This window comes from Eptatretus burgeri, chromosome 2 (assembly GCF_056783735.1).
Source record: "Eptatretus burgeri isolate ZD-2024b chromosome 2, Ebu_testis_v1, whole genome shotgun sequence".
In the NCBI taxonomy this organism is placed as follows: domain Eukaryota; kingdom Metazoa; phylum Chordata; class Myxini; order Myxiniformes; family Myxinidae; genus Eptatretus; species Eptatretus burgeri.
Genome location: NC_140962.1, coordinates 2,580,882 through 2,593,381, shown reverse-complemented (window position 1 = coordinate 2,593,381; position 12,500 = coordinate 2,580,882). Strand labels below are relative to the sequence as shown.

Below are 12,500 nucleotides of genomic sequence, written 5' to 3'. Positions count from 1 at the left end.
AGCCTATCAGTGGGATACAAAATGTAAACTGTTCAGCCTGGCAGAGGTATGCGCTCTACCGAGTGCCCATTCTAATTTTGAAGTTTTTTTCAACTCTATTTTGTTGTTTTATTTACTTTTTTATTATAAGTTTAATATATGGTCAGGCAGTGTCTGATAATGAGTGTCAGGTGTGAGTAGTATAGCATGGATGCTTCATGTATTTTTAAGTCTTCATCAGACCTGGTGGCATACAATGGTTAGAGCATCTGCTCCGAGTCCGAGAGGTCAGCGGTTCGTAACCCTGCTGAGTCGAAGCAAAGATCAAAAATGGTATGTGCTGCTGCTTCCTTGTTTGGTGTTCAGCATTTAAAAGGCTAGAACACAGACAAACATCCATAGGTTGGCTAACATTGTGCAGGCCTGAATGGCCTAATGGCCTCCTCCTGTGGTGAAGCTCCTTGTCAGAGAACTCGTATTATAAGACTTGAATTCCTTCCATTTAAAGACTGTTTTGGTAGTTATATGTAATGATTCCCTGGTCGACGTTCCAAGGCTATTCGTGTCTCCAGAGGAGCATGTGGAGCCCTGGGCGTCAATGGGAGATTAGAAGATGACGTATCTGGTAACGTGAGTGGGAAAGAGAGAACAATTAAGGAGCGGAGATGAGGCCCGCTTCAAGGCGAGTATGGATTGAAGGCCCGCGTGCTACTGAGACAATGCTCCGCAGCTATTCACATCTCCAGAGGATTCGAGGACGACTTGGCTGGGAAGAAAATGCTTGGACAGGAATGAAAAAAAAAAGTATCACTGGTGGATGCAACGGGCTTAGAAGCCTGCGACCCAAAATGAGGCTTGCGGTTGGTTACTTCTCGGCTGTGCCGCATGCAACTTTGGATGACTGTTATGCTGAGAAACAATCAAAGGACACAGTGTTGAGTCACCAGCATGGGTATCCTCGAGGTGAGAAATTACTGCCGATGTGCTCGGATGTGGAGGGTTGGAAATAAATTCCAACTGCACTGGGGGTGGGGGCGAATGAAACTTGTGTTGGAAATATAGGAAAATGAAATGAATTATGGGACACAGACCACTTATACCCAGTCTGTGTGGCAGCACCGTGCAGGTGCAATGTGCACTGCAAAGAATAAAATCTGCACCTCCTCTAGTGAGAAGAAAGACCACCTCACAAGAAGACAGGGATCTGCATAAAGCCAAGAGGCTGTGGAGGTGCTTCCTGTCTCAATAACGAAGCACAACAAGAGAAACCTAAACAACGAGTGTTGGAGCATAGAGGAGAACACCATTATCCACTATATAAAATCTATTCAAGACAGGAACAATGTGGGATGGCAGGCAGGGAAGCTGGATTCATCGACCAGCTGAAGAAGACCAGATTGGCCACCAGAGCAGCGATGGTGCCATCACACAAATTCATAAAAGTTGCATCAACGGAACATAAATTACAAAAGAAAAAAAAGCAAATGGATACCAATGAAGGCCAGAAAACAAGCAGAAGAAGGGATCGACAAGGTTGGACAAAGAGATGGTGACAAAGTCATCACAATGAGGATGGGCTGTGCGACGAAGCCGGGGTTTGGAATGTGGAGCAGCATGGGGGACAGTGACGATGGTGAGGTGAAACAGAGGGGAAGGAGACAGAACCACCCTGATCGGCATGGGGAACAGACCCAACATACAGGAGTGGACCAAGGGAAAACACCTACACAAATGGGAGGGGATGAAAACGAGAACAGCGAATGATAACAGGCATAACAATGGAGTGGAACAGAGGGGTGGAGGAGAGGAGGAGGATGATGAGAATGATGAGGAAAAGTAAAGACTGGAAGAAGAGCTGGCAAACAAAATAGTGGTGATGAGATTGACACCACTCGGGAAAATATCAGAACTATACAAGAGAGAAAACAACAATCGCACAAAAATACTAGTTAGGAGAATCAACAAAGCATTCAAAAGATTGGTACCAAAATAATCCCCATTAAAGCAACTCAACACAATGAGCTTTGTAGCGGCACTGCTCATATAGAGAAAAGTAACACGAAAACGACATTGCAAGAAGAGCAAACCAGCCCATACAGACAGAGACCAGGCACCACCATGGAAACTGAGGCGAGGGACACAAAGAGAGCAACTTAGAAAAGAAACGGGACAAATACAACTATTTATAGGAGGAAATCGAAGTCCAAAGTGAATGAGGAGAATCAAAAAAAATAAAAAAAAACAAATACAAAATTGGAAATAAATACTGAGAGGTAATGGTTGCTGAAAGCAAACACAAAATAGAAATTATCTCAAGAAAGATTAAAAAAAAAAAAACTTTGACAAAGTCAGCAAAGGGAGAAACCAAAACCGCATGTTTGAAAATAACCCGAAAAGATTATACTACAAACTAGGGAAACAAAAGGATTAAATCCCCTTGAGAAAAGTATGCCAGAAAATTTCTGGAAAGAAATCTATGAGGACCCAAAAGAACACAATAAAGAGGCAGATTAGATCCAAAACTTGGAGGGAAAAAAAACATCAAAAGGAAATGCCCCCAGTGATATTTAATGAAGAATAAATAAATAGATAAATAAAACAACTCGCAAAAATGCAGAACTTTAAATGCTCAGGCCTGGGTGGACATTCCAAACTTTTGGCAAAAGCAACTACATGCTTGACACAATCACAATACTTGAGCATTCAATAAACCTCTCCAAAGGGAGGTTGCCTTGGATGATTGGGTCATAAAACGTAACACCTTTCTCATCCCAAAATCAAAAGAAACCCAACGACTTCACAAGTATAGACCAATAACATGTCCACTAACAACATACAAATTTCTGATGGGAATTATCACAGAAATGATCTACCACCACCGAACACAAAAATGAGGCCGATAGGTAGAACAGAAGGAAAGCAAGAGAGGATTCTATGAAACAATAGACCACTAACTACTAAACAAGGTCATATGTTAGGTCAACATAACAACAAGGTCAACATAGAACCAAATTATCCACAACATGGATAGACTACAAAAAAGCTTTTGATAGTGTCCCACATTCAGGGATGATAAAATGCGTGCAATTGTACAAGACCAAGCCCCAAATAATCAAACTGATGGAAAAAGAAATGGAGCTTTGGAATACCACGTTGATATTACATCACTCAGAAGGAAAGATTGAAATACCAGGGACGAAGATACGTGATGGGATCTTCCGGGGAGACACCCTTTTGCCCCTCCTTTTTTGTCTGGCCCTGGATCCACTGAGCAACCTCATAAATGAGCAAGGACATGGATACACCGTGACATCAAATAAGAGAGTGTCCAAAGAGACAAGAAAGGTGACACATCTACTGTACATGGATGATTTAAAACTCTTTCCACCAAACAACGAAAAATTGGCAGAACAACTCAAATAAGTGAAACCGTACTCCAACGTCATTCAAATGGAATTTGGCCTCAATAAGGGTGCCAAGGTCACATTTATATAAGGCAGACCAACAAAAATAGACAACATAAAAATCGACACAGATACAACAATATAGGAGCTCGACAATGAAGCATCATGCATATACCTCATGGTAGAAGAGGGCCACCAAATATGTCAAAAACTAATGTGCAAAACAATTACCAAAGAATACCTGCATAAAACGAGGCTGATCCTGAAAACATACCTTTCTCCAAGGAACAAATCAAAGCCAGAAACCAACTCGCAATACCAGTATTCCAGTATAGTTGCAGAATAATAAACTGTCACAATCCAAATTCAATAAACTCGATATCAAAACGAGGAAACTCCTCACCATGCACAAAATGCTCTATAAAAGCCAATGCATCCCAAGAATGTACCTGCCGAGACGAAAAGGAGGTAGTGGCCTGATGGAACTCAACTAAGTGTGCAGAGTGACAACAGCGGGATTGTGTGAGTATGTGAAAACTACAAAAGACTACCAAATCCAATTTGTAAGCAAACATGAAGACAACAAACCAGAGAAGGTATCCCTAACCCACCGATAATTTTTTTTCCAAAGACAGGTGCGAATGGAAGATGTGACACACTAGACGAGGCAGCAACGAATACAGCCCCAACTATTGCAAAAAGGCAAAAGAAAAGTATGAAACTATATATATATATATATATATATATATATATATATATATATATATATATATATATATATATATTCATGTCAACTGGGAAAACGAAAAAAAGAACAGGAAGGTATAACAAAAAAGAGTTGGACAAATTGATCATCAACAAAGAAGGCTCATTGGAATGGCGAAGAAGGGACAGCTCAACTCGGATGGAGAAGGGATCATTATAAATGCCCAAAACCAAGGACACAACACGAATGGCTTTAAGAAAATAGCAGAATTGAGTCAATCGGACAAGTGTAGGTTCTGCAAGGTAGAAACAAAAAGTACGGGCCACCTCCTATTGGGATGTAAAAAACATGTCAGGGCAGCTGTACACCCAAAGGCACAACAAGGTATCTAGAGTAATCCACTGGCACATCTGCATCTGCAAAAGTCTCAATATCCCAATCCCTGAAAACCCATGGAAACATGAACCAAAAGCAATAATTGAAAACAATGAGGTAACGCTCACTTATGACCTAATTAATGATCCCATCGAGCGTGGCAGCAGCCGTGTATGGTCACGACTTGGAAATGAACACCCAAGCAGCTTGCATAGTACTCGCTAAGTGGTTTAACCACTAAGCAAACACTCCAACGAAACGGTTGATAAGGAACGGCTGGCTTGGCAAATGATTAGCGATCGCCGATCAGTCATATAAACACCATGCACTCGGAGATGCCCGGAATGTCAAGCGATGTCCGAATTGGACAAATGAAAACTTTTTTTAAGCAATCAGAACTGCTGCTGAGGTAAATTAAGAAGTTTGAATTTTAAATTCAGCTGAGATGAAGAGATTCTCAAGGTTATGGCATGTGCAGAAATGAAATATAAGCTAGGAACGCTGGCATCTCTGTGCATTCATAAGCATTGCAATGTATCCAGCGATTCGGAGGTATGATGATCAGGCATTCGATGATATGAGTGAGGAAAGTAAACAAACACTTTATCATTAAGAAACCATTGCGGCTTGTTCCAAGTCAAGACATTGTTGATCAAGCCAAAACAATAGCAAATTAAGGCCCCAGGGATGGACAGTGAGGTGACCAAGGATGAGCCTTGATAAAGGATAATTAAATCAGGCCATTAATTATCTTCAAAATAAGTGTTTAAATTAACCCAAACACCCAATTTTCACTCATGCATGACCTTGGAACTCCATTAGTATATATGCAAAGTTTGGAGCCACTAGGTTTCTTGGTTTTGGAGTTATGGAAGAGACAGTCGGATGGACTGACAGACTGACTAACACACACTCATGTTAATTAGTATGGATTTATGCAACTAGTGAGAGGCCCAACAATGGGAGAGCGTGAAAGGGAGGGAGAGGGAGGTAGAGAAGATGGGAGAGAGTGGGAGGGAGGGAGAGAGAGGGTGAAAGAGTGGGAGAGAGGGAAGGTGAGAGAGAGAGAGAGGGAGAGTGAGAGAGATGGAGAGATGGAAAAGAAGAGTGGGGTAGAAGGAGGGAGAGGGAGGGTGAGAAAGAGGAGGGGGGAGAGGGGAGTGGGAGAGAGAGTGGGAGAGATAGAGAGGGAGAGGGAAAGGAAGAGATGTAGAGAGGGAGTGTGAGAGAGAGAGTGGAAGAGAGTGGGTGTGTGAGAGTGAGTGTGCGAGAGAGTGGGTGTGCGAGAGAGTGGGTGTGCGAGAGAGTGGGTGTGCGAGAGAGTGGGTGTGCGAGAGAGTGGGTGTGCGAGAGAGTGGGTGTGCGAGAGAGTGGGTGTGCGAGAGAGTGGGTGTGCGAGAGAGGGAGTGTGCGAGAGAGGGAGTGTGCGAGAGAGGGAGAGCGAGAGAGACAGGGGGAAGAGAGAGAGAGAGAGAGAGAGAGAGAGAGAGGGGGAGAGAGAGCGAGAGAGAGAGAGAGAGAGAGAGAGAGAGAGAGAGAGAGAGAGAGAGAGAGAGAGGAGAGAGAGAGGGGGAGAGAGGAGGAGAGAGAGAGACAGGGGGAGAGAGGGGAGAGAGAGAGAGAGAGAGGAGGGGGGAGAGAGGGAGAGAGAGAGAGAGAGAGAGAGAGAGAGAGAGAGAGAGAGAGAGAGAGAGAGAGAGAGAGAGAGAGAGAGAGAGAGAGAGAGAGAGAGAGAGAGAGAGAGAGAGAGAGAGAGAGAGAGAGAGTGAGGAGAGAGAGAGAGAGAGAGAGAGAGAGAGAGAGGGGAGAGAGAGAGAGAGAGAGAGTGAGGAGAGAGACGAGAGAGAGAGAGAGAGAGAGAGAGAGGAGAGAGAGGAGAGAGAGGAGAGAGAGGAGAGAGAGGAGAGAGAGAGAGAGAGAGGAGAGAGAGGAGAGAGAGGAGAGAGAGGAGAGAGAGAGAGAGGAGAGAGAGAGGAGAGAGAGGAGAGAGAGGAGAGAGAGGAGAGAGAGGAGAGAGAGGAGAGAGAGAGAGAGAGAGAGGAGAGAGAGAGAGAGAGGAGAGAGAGGAGAGAGAGGAGAGAGAGGAGAGAGAGAGAGAGAGAGAGAGAGAGAGAGAGAGAGAGAGAGAGAGGAGAGAGAGGAGAGAGAGGAGAGAGGAGAGAGAGAGAGAGAGAGAGAGAGAGAGAGAGAGAGAGAGAGAGAGAGGAGAGAGAGAGAGAGAGAGAGAGAGAGAGAGAGAGAGAGAGAGAGAGAGAGAGAGAGAGAGAGAGAGAGAGAGAGAGAGAGAGAGAGAGAGAGAGAGAGAGAGAGAGAGAGAGAGAGAGAGAGAGAGAGAGAGAGAGAGAGAGAGAGAGAGGAGAAAGAGGGGGAGAGAGGGAGAGAGAGAATAAAAAAGAGAAAAAAAAAGAGAGATCCAAGGAATAAACAGCAATAACGCCTCAGTGGCAATATTTGAGTGAACATTCTAAGAGCTTCAGTGTTGGGAATCAAATGCTTTTTTAATACTAAAAGTAAAATAAATAAAATATTGTAACTCGGCTGAACACATGCACTTTAGCCAAAAGACCACAAGTCATGTAAAGCTATGAAAGGTTTGGCAAACTAATACACACACACCTTGGATCTCAGACGAAAGTGCATAGTCTTACAAGAAATTGTACCTTGGCCCGAAGGCCATAACGTGTGGTCTTACAAGCTTATTTGAAGCTTATACTTCCAGACGTTACCAACAAAAACAGTCAGGTTTACAATGCAAGGCTTATCTGTACACTGTTGTAATCAACATTACAAGAGTGTTACACTAAACAAATGCTCGATAGCAATAATCAAACATGTCATTAGTGACGTCAGAAAGAGAGGGGGGAGAGAGAGGGAGAATGTGAAGAGAGAGAGAGAGGGAGAGTGTGAAGAGAGAAAGAGAGAGTAGTGAGAGTGAAGCACGAGCTTATGCAATAGCACAGGGCCCTACAGCATAGGCATCATGCAAGGCAGGCAGGTGGGTTTTGGGGACAAGTGTAGGTTGCCATAAGTTTGGGGAAGAGAAGCAGGTTCCAAGGTAACAGAAAGGAAAAAAAAAGAGAGTGGTTATATTAGTTCCTTCATCCTCACGCTGTTTTTGAGAATGACATACTCATTGCACATCTAATTTATCAAGTATTGTATTGCTTTTACAATATGCATGACAAATTAACCAAATGGATGTTTGCTGACACTTGGAATTATAGTTATAGTCATTTAACATTTATCTACACCACTCTCATTTTCTTTATCTGTCTTCATCCCTAGCACCTGCCCTCTGTGCTTAGGGTTCAAAGTGACCATGAAAGCTGCAGTAACGGTTATTGGGCTGGAGGGATAGAGGGAGGGGCAGTGGGATATTCAGTCTGATGAACATCCTTTTAAGCCTGGATTTACAGGATAAGGCATCACATTTGGTGACAAATGTTGGCTCAATGATGTTTCCTTGAATACGAAGATTCACACATGCCTGAAAGGCATTTAAAAACCCTTTGCAAGGTTGAAAACTTTATATTTTTCATTTCAAACTTGGCCAAAAGTTAGACCTTGGCCTCTACCACGTGCCCACCAACCCAACCGTTACCACAATCTCCCAGCAAGCCAAGATTCCCAGCACTTGGTCAGTGGCGGATGGTGGCCCGGCTCCCCGCAGCCTGTTCTGGGGGGGGAAAGGACAAAATAGTAGCTCCAACAAGCCTCCGAGGTTGACTATCTCCTAACAGCCCAGTTTCTCACCCCTGGCCCCTGGCCCCTCGCCCCACACCCCTCGCCAAACCTTTCCGCTGGCTGCAGCGATGAGTGGAACGCCGTGGTGAAGAGTCATGCGATGGGGAGGCAATGAGAGTGGGATGAGAAGAAAATCTGTTAGCATCATAATGAGCTGGAATGTGTAGTTCTTATCATTCATTAGCTATGCATTTAAAAGTTTCTAAATATTGGCATAAACTGATGCTGAAGTAAAGAAGCAATGTCAATTAGTTATTTTTTTTATTGGTTTCATATTTACTTTCAATCCTTCTTGTACGTACGTACTCGTATACGTACACACACGTACACACACACACACACACCCACACCTTATGTAAATATTTATTCTGTTAGTGCCCCATAAGTTACTCCTTATAAACCTTAATATTGGCATGCTATCCTTTTCCCTTGATTTTTCAGACATTCTATGATCCTGGTTTTAGAATTTAAAAGTTCAGAGATCTGATGTCAAGCACAGAGATGAGTAGTGCAAATAATGAATGGGAATACATGCAGAGAGGTGTTTCTGCTGTATGGCATTGAAGCTGATGGAATGCTTTGTTGTCTCTGGGGACATTTGGTTTTCCAAGTGACTAGGAGGTCTCCATTGTGGTTGGTAAACTGATTTGTCTTCTCTGTAGCTAAGTGGTAGGTTGGTTGTTCATACAATTGTTTAGTTGAGTGGTCGATCGAGAGGTAAGCCATCACACGATATTGATAACTGCTGAGTTGTTTAAAGAGTTGTTTAATGTGCAAGCTAGTGACAGGTGCAGGTGACAGTGCAGGTGACAGTGCAGGTGACAGGAAAGTCTGGAGCCTTTTCATATCGCTGGTGTATGCAAGGCTAGGTGTCACAAAGTCAGGATGTGTAGCTGGCTGTGTGGTCAAATGAACATTAAATATGATGAAGTTTGTGATTGGATGACTGGATGATTGGTTGGTTGGCTAGTAGAATAGCCAGTAAGATGTTGACATGGGCGAATGCCAGCAGAGGCAAGCAATGGAAAAGGCGGCAGGGCAGGAGCCGGGGGGAGGGATTTGTGGTCATACTCACGGCTCGCTGACTGCTGGCACCCTGCATCTTCCCCATAGATTTGACAATTTTGGATTGTGCATGCAGCTGGAATGTCGATGGTTGAGGGGATTTGTGGTTCTTACTTTACTCCCACCCTTCGTCTTTTTTTTTCATTAATGATTTTATGGTGACAACCATGACTGGGAGGAAAACAGATTTAAATGGCTGGAAATGAAGTCCTATGCAATGGACTAAGTCACAACAATGCTCATAATTGGTGGAGCTATAATGTTTAGATTCGAGCATTCTTAATAGCAAATTAATCGTGTCAAAAAATTTGGCAACAAGGGGGACTAATAGCTGTTTTGAACAAATCCATTCAATGTTAATGTTGGCTCTTTAGATATTCCAAGTTAGTGATGCAGTATCCAGGCTTTTTTTTGTTTTTAACTGAGAAGCCAAACCAGTCAACGTTAATTTGCTGGATATCTTGTTAAATGGAAACAAACTACTGAAATAAGGAGTGACAGATTTCTGTCATTAAAAGAGAAAAGCCAATCTGCATCCAAAATGCCAAACAGCTTGCAGATAAAAGGTTCCAGATCTCAGGAACGTTTTAGATTGAGAGCAGAATATGGGCCGGGCCAAGTTCCGTGACCATTGCATGATGAGTGTGGGTGGGAGGGATTTTGGATGGGTTAAAAGAGGGAATGGGGTGGGTCAGGAGTGGTTTAAGGGATTTGATGGGGGTGGGGAGGTGGAGTTGGGGGAGGAGGGAGGGGGGAACAGAAAGGGAAACGCATGCAGACACCAAAATTGTCAAAATCTCAGAAGCGAAGCTGGGGTGGCGGGTAGTGGTGTGGAAGGGTGGTGTGGGGGTTTTGTACCTTTGGTGGAATTGCTCCAGCGGTTACCTTCAGAATGGTGGGAGAGGGTGAGCAAGCTGACACAAGAGGCCCCTGCACCAGAACCAAACACGGTGACACGTAGTGGGTCACCACCAAAGTGCCCAATGTTTTCGCTGACCCAACGCAGGGCCTGAACCTGGTCTAAAAGCCCCCAGTTTCCTCTTGCCGCTTGGTCACCCGTGCTTAGGAAACCTACAGTTAAGGTTGGGGTTGTGGATAGAAATCAGAGTTGTGGTTAAATATGCTGGTGAAGTTAAAGACAGTTATTATTGAGATGCCTTTGTAGGGGAGTCTTTAATATGTTGATCAGTTTTGCTGTCATTTATCTCTGTTCATCATCAAACTAATAGCACAATTCATAGGAAGCTGAAATATAGTACAAAGACAAAAGTAACATCATGTATAGATAGACAGAGGCATGGACAAAATTTGACTCATTTATAAATGTGACAAGCAATTTAAGGAACTATCATGTCAACATACATCTAATATATAAAGGAGAAAGGTTGTTTGTGTGTTTGTGTATTTGTTCATTCACACTCAGTCGGAACCAGTGCAACCAAGCTTTGCATTACCTCCTCTTTCATGCAGAGGAAGGTCGAGGGCTATGTTTGGATAAAAAATAATTGAAAAATTAAAATCAGATAATTTCCCTTCAGGCCTTGATCGGGTCTTGTGCATTTTCTTTTCCCCGGGAGCGATCGAGTAATACGTTTTGTGAAGATCGTACGTTGAGGTTGTAGTGATTTGTTGTATTAAAAAACAAAATTAAATAACAGATGTTAAAAGAAGGGAAGGTTTTCCAAGTGCATTTTGCAATGCCCAGGATTGGTAATTCATACGAAACCATCAAGCCAACATTCCCAATTTGTCATGCAGGAAATATTTAACGACATATTTCATTTAATTTCCCCGGCAACGCCGGGTACTTCAGCAAGTACTATATATGTATATACAGTGGCCTGCAAAAGTATTCACCCCCTACCAATGATGCCACATTTAGATGGATTATGAATTATGTGGAAACAATTTTTCCAAATGAACTTTTTATTCATAACTAGAGAGATCAAACTAAACACTGTTATAGTTGAAGGAGGTTACAGGTCAGCAATACCTGCAAAAAACATTTACAAATCAAAATTCACTGGTTGTAAAGGTATTCAGCCCCTTAGGCCAGTACTTGATGGAAGCACCTTTTGCAGCAATGTCTACTGCGAGTGTTTTTGGGTAGATCTCCACCAGCTTTACACAGTGAAATGGTGAAATCTTTACCCATTCTTCACGTGAAAATTGCTCTAATTCTGCCAAGTTTGATGGGGATCGTCGATGGACTGCAATCTTCAAGTTTCGCCATAAATATTCAATTGGGTTCAAGTCAGGACTTTGACTGGGCCACTCAAGAACATTTATTTTCTTCTTATTCAACCACTCCAGTGTGGCTTTAGCTTTGTGCTTTTGATCATTGTCCTGCTGAAATGTGAATCTCCTTCACAGTTTCAGATTCATGGCTGACTCAAGCAGATTTTAATTAAGGATTCTCCTGTACTTTACACCGTCCATTGTCCCTTCTATCCTGATAGGCTTGCCAGTCCCTGCTGATGAAAAGCAGCCTCATAACATGATGTTGCCACCACCATGCCTGATCGTAGGGATGGTGCTGACTGGGTGTTGTGCAGTATTAGGCTTGCACTCGAACTTAGGCTTTGAACGAAGACAAAAAGTTTAATTTTTGTCTCGTCTGACCACAAAACGCTTCTCCATATGTCTGCAGTATCATTAAGATGTTTTTTTACAAACTCCATATGAGCTTTTAGATGTGTCTTTTTCAGTAATGGCTTCTTTATTGCCACCTGTCCAAGAGGCCAACTTTGTGAATGCTACTGCAGATATGTAAATAAATTGTGCCTTTGATAATTGAAGCATGAAATTTGGCACACTGTTAGAATATACCTTAAGCAAGATTCTTGACTCGAGGGCCATCACAGATTTGCCCTGTGACAAAAGTGGTGGCCATTTTCCAAGATGGCCACCATCAGCTGTTATAGTACCTTTGATATGGTAGATCAAGTCCATTGTAGAGTGATTTATTTGTATTATCTCCCACATATCAGGAGATTATGTAACTCTACAATGGTAGATAATACCAAATATTATTATTGGGGGGTCGTAAAGCATTACTTTTATTTTAAGTGGGGACAACTTCACTGGAGCAATTGCCTTTCTAGCTAGTAATGAGCACACATTAATTAAAGGGGCTTGTCATGTTTCAGTTTACAGCTCAATGTGTCCAATTCATGTCTCATACGTCTTGTGACTGTTTTTATCTGTCAGTCAGTCAGTGCAAAGTC

General features: G+C 42.9%; 1 protein-coding gene across 9 annotated transcripts in view; it reads right to left on the bottom strand.

Moving 5' to 3' along the window:
* The window catches only part of LOC147031265 (neuroligin-3-like), a 374,881-nt gene that overhangs the window by 97,034 nt on the left and 265,347 nt on the right, over positions 1-12,500 (bottom strand). For 6 of the 9 annotated variants that reach the window (XM_085860631.1, XM_085860583.1, XM_085860621.1 and 3 more), the window contains one exon: positions 10,132-10,344. The exons of 1 other annotated variant lie outside the window; for it this stretch is intronic. In XM_085860631.1, the coding sequence (XP_085716757.1) occupies positions 10,132-10,344 (213 nt within the window). The remainder of the gene's footprint in view (positions 1-10,131; positions 10,345-12,500) is intronic. 2 more of the 9 variants (XM_085860611.1, XM_085860641.1) reach the window with 1 other exon arrangement.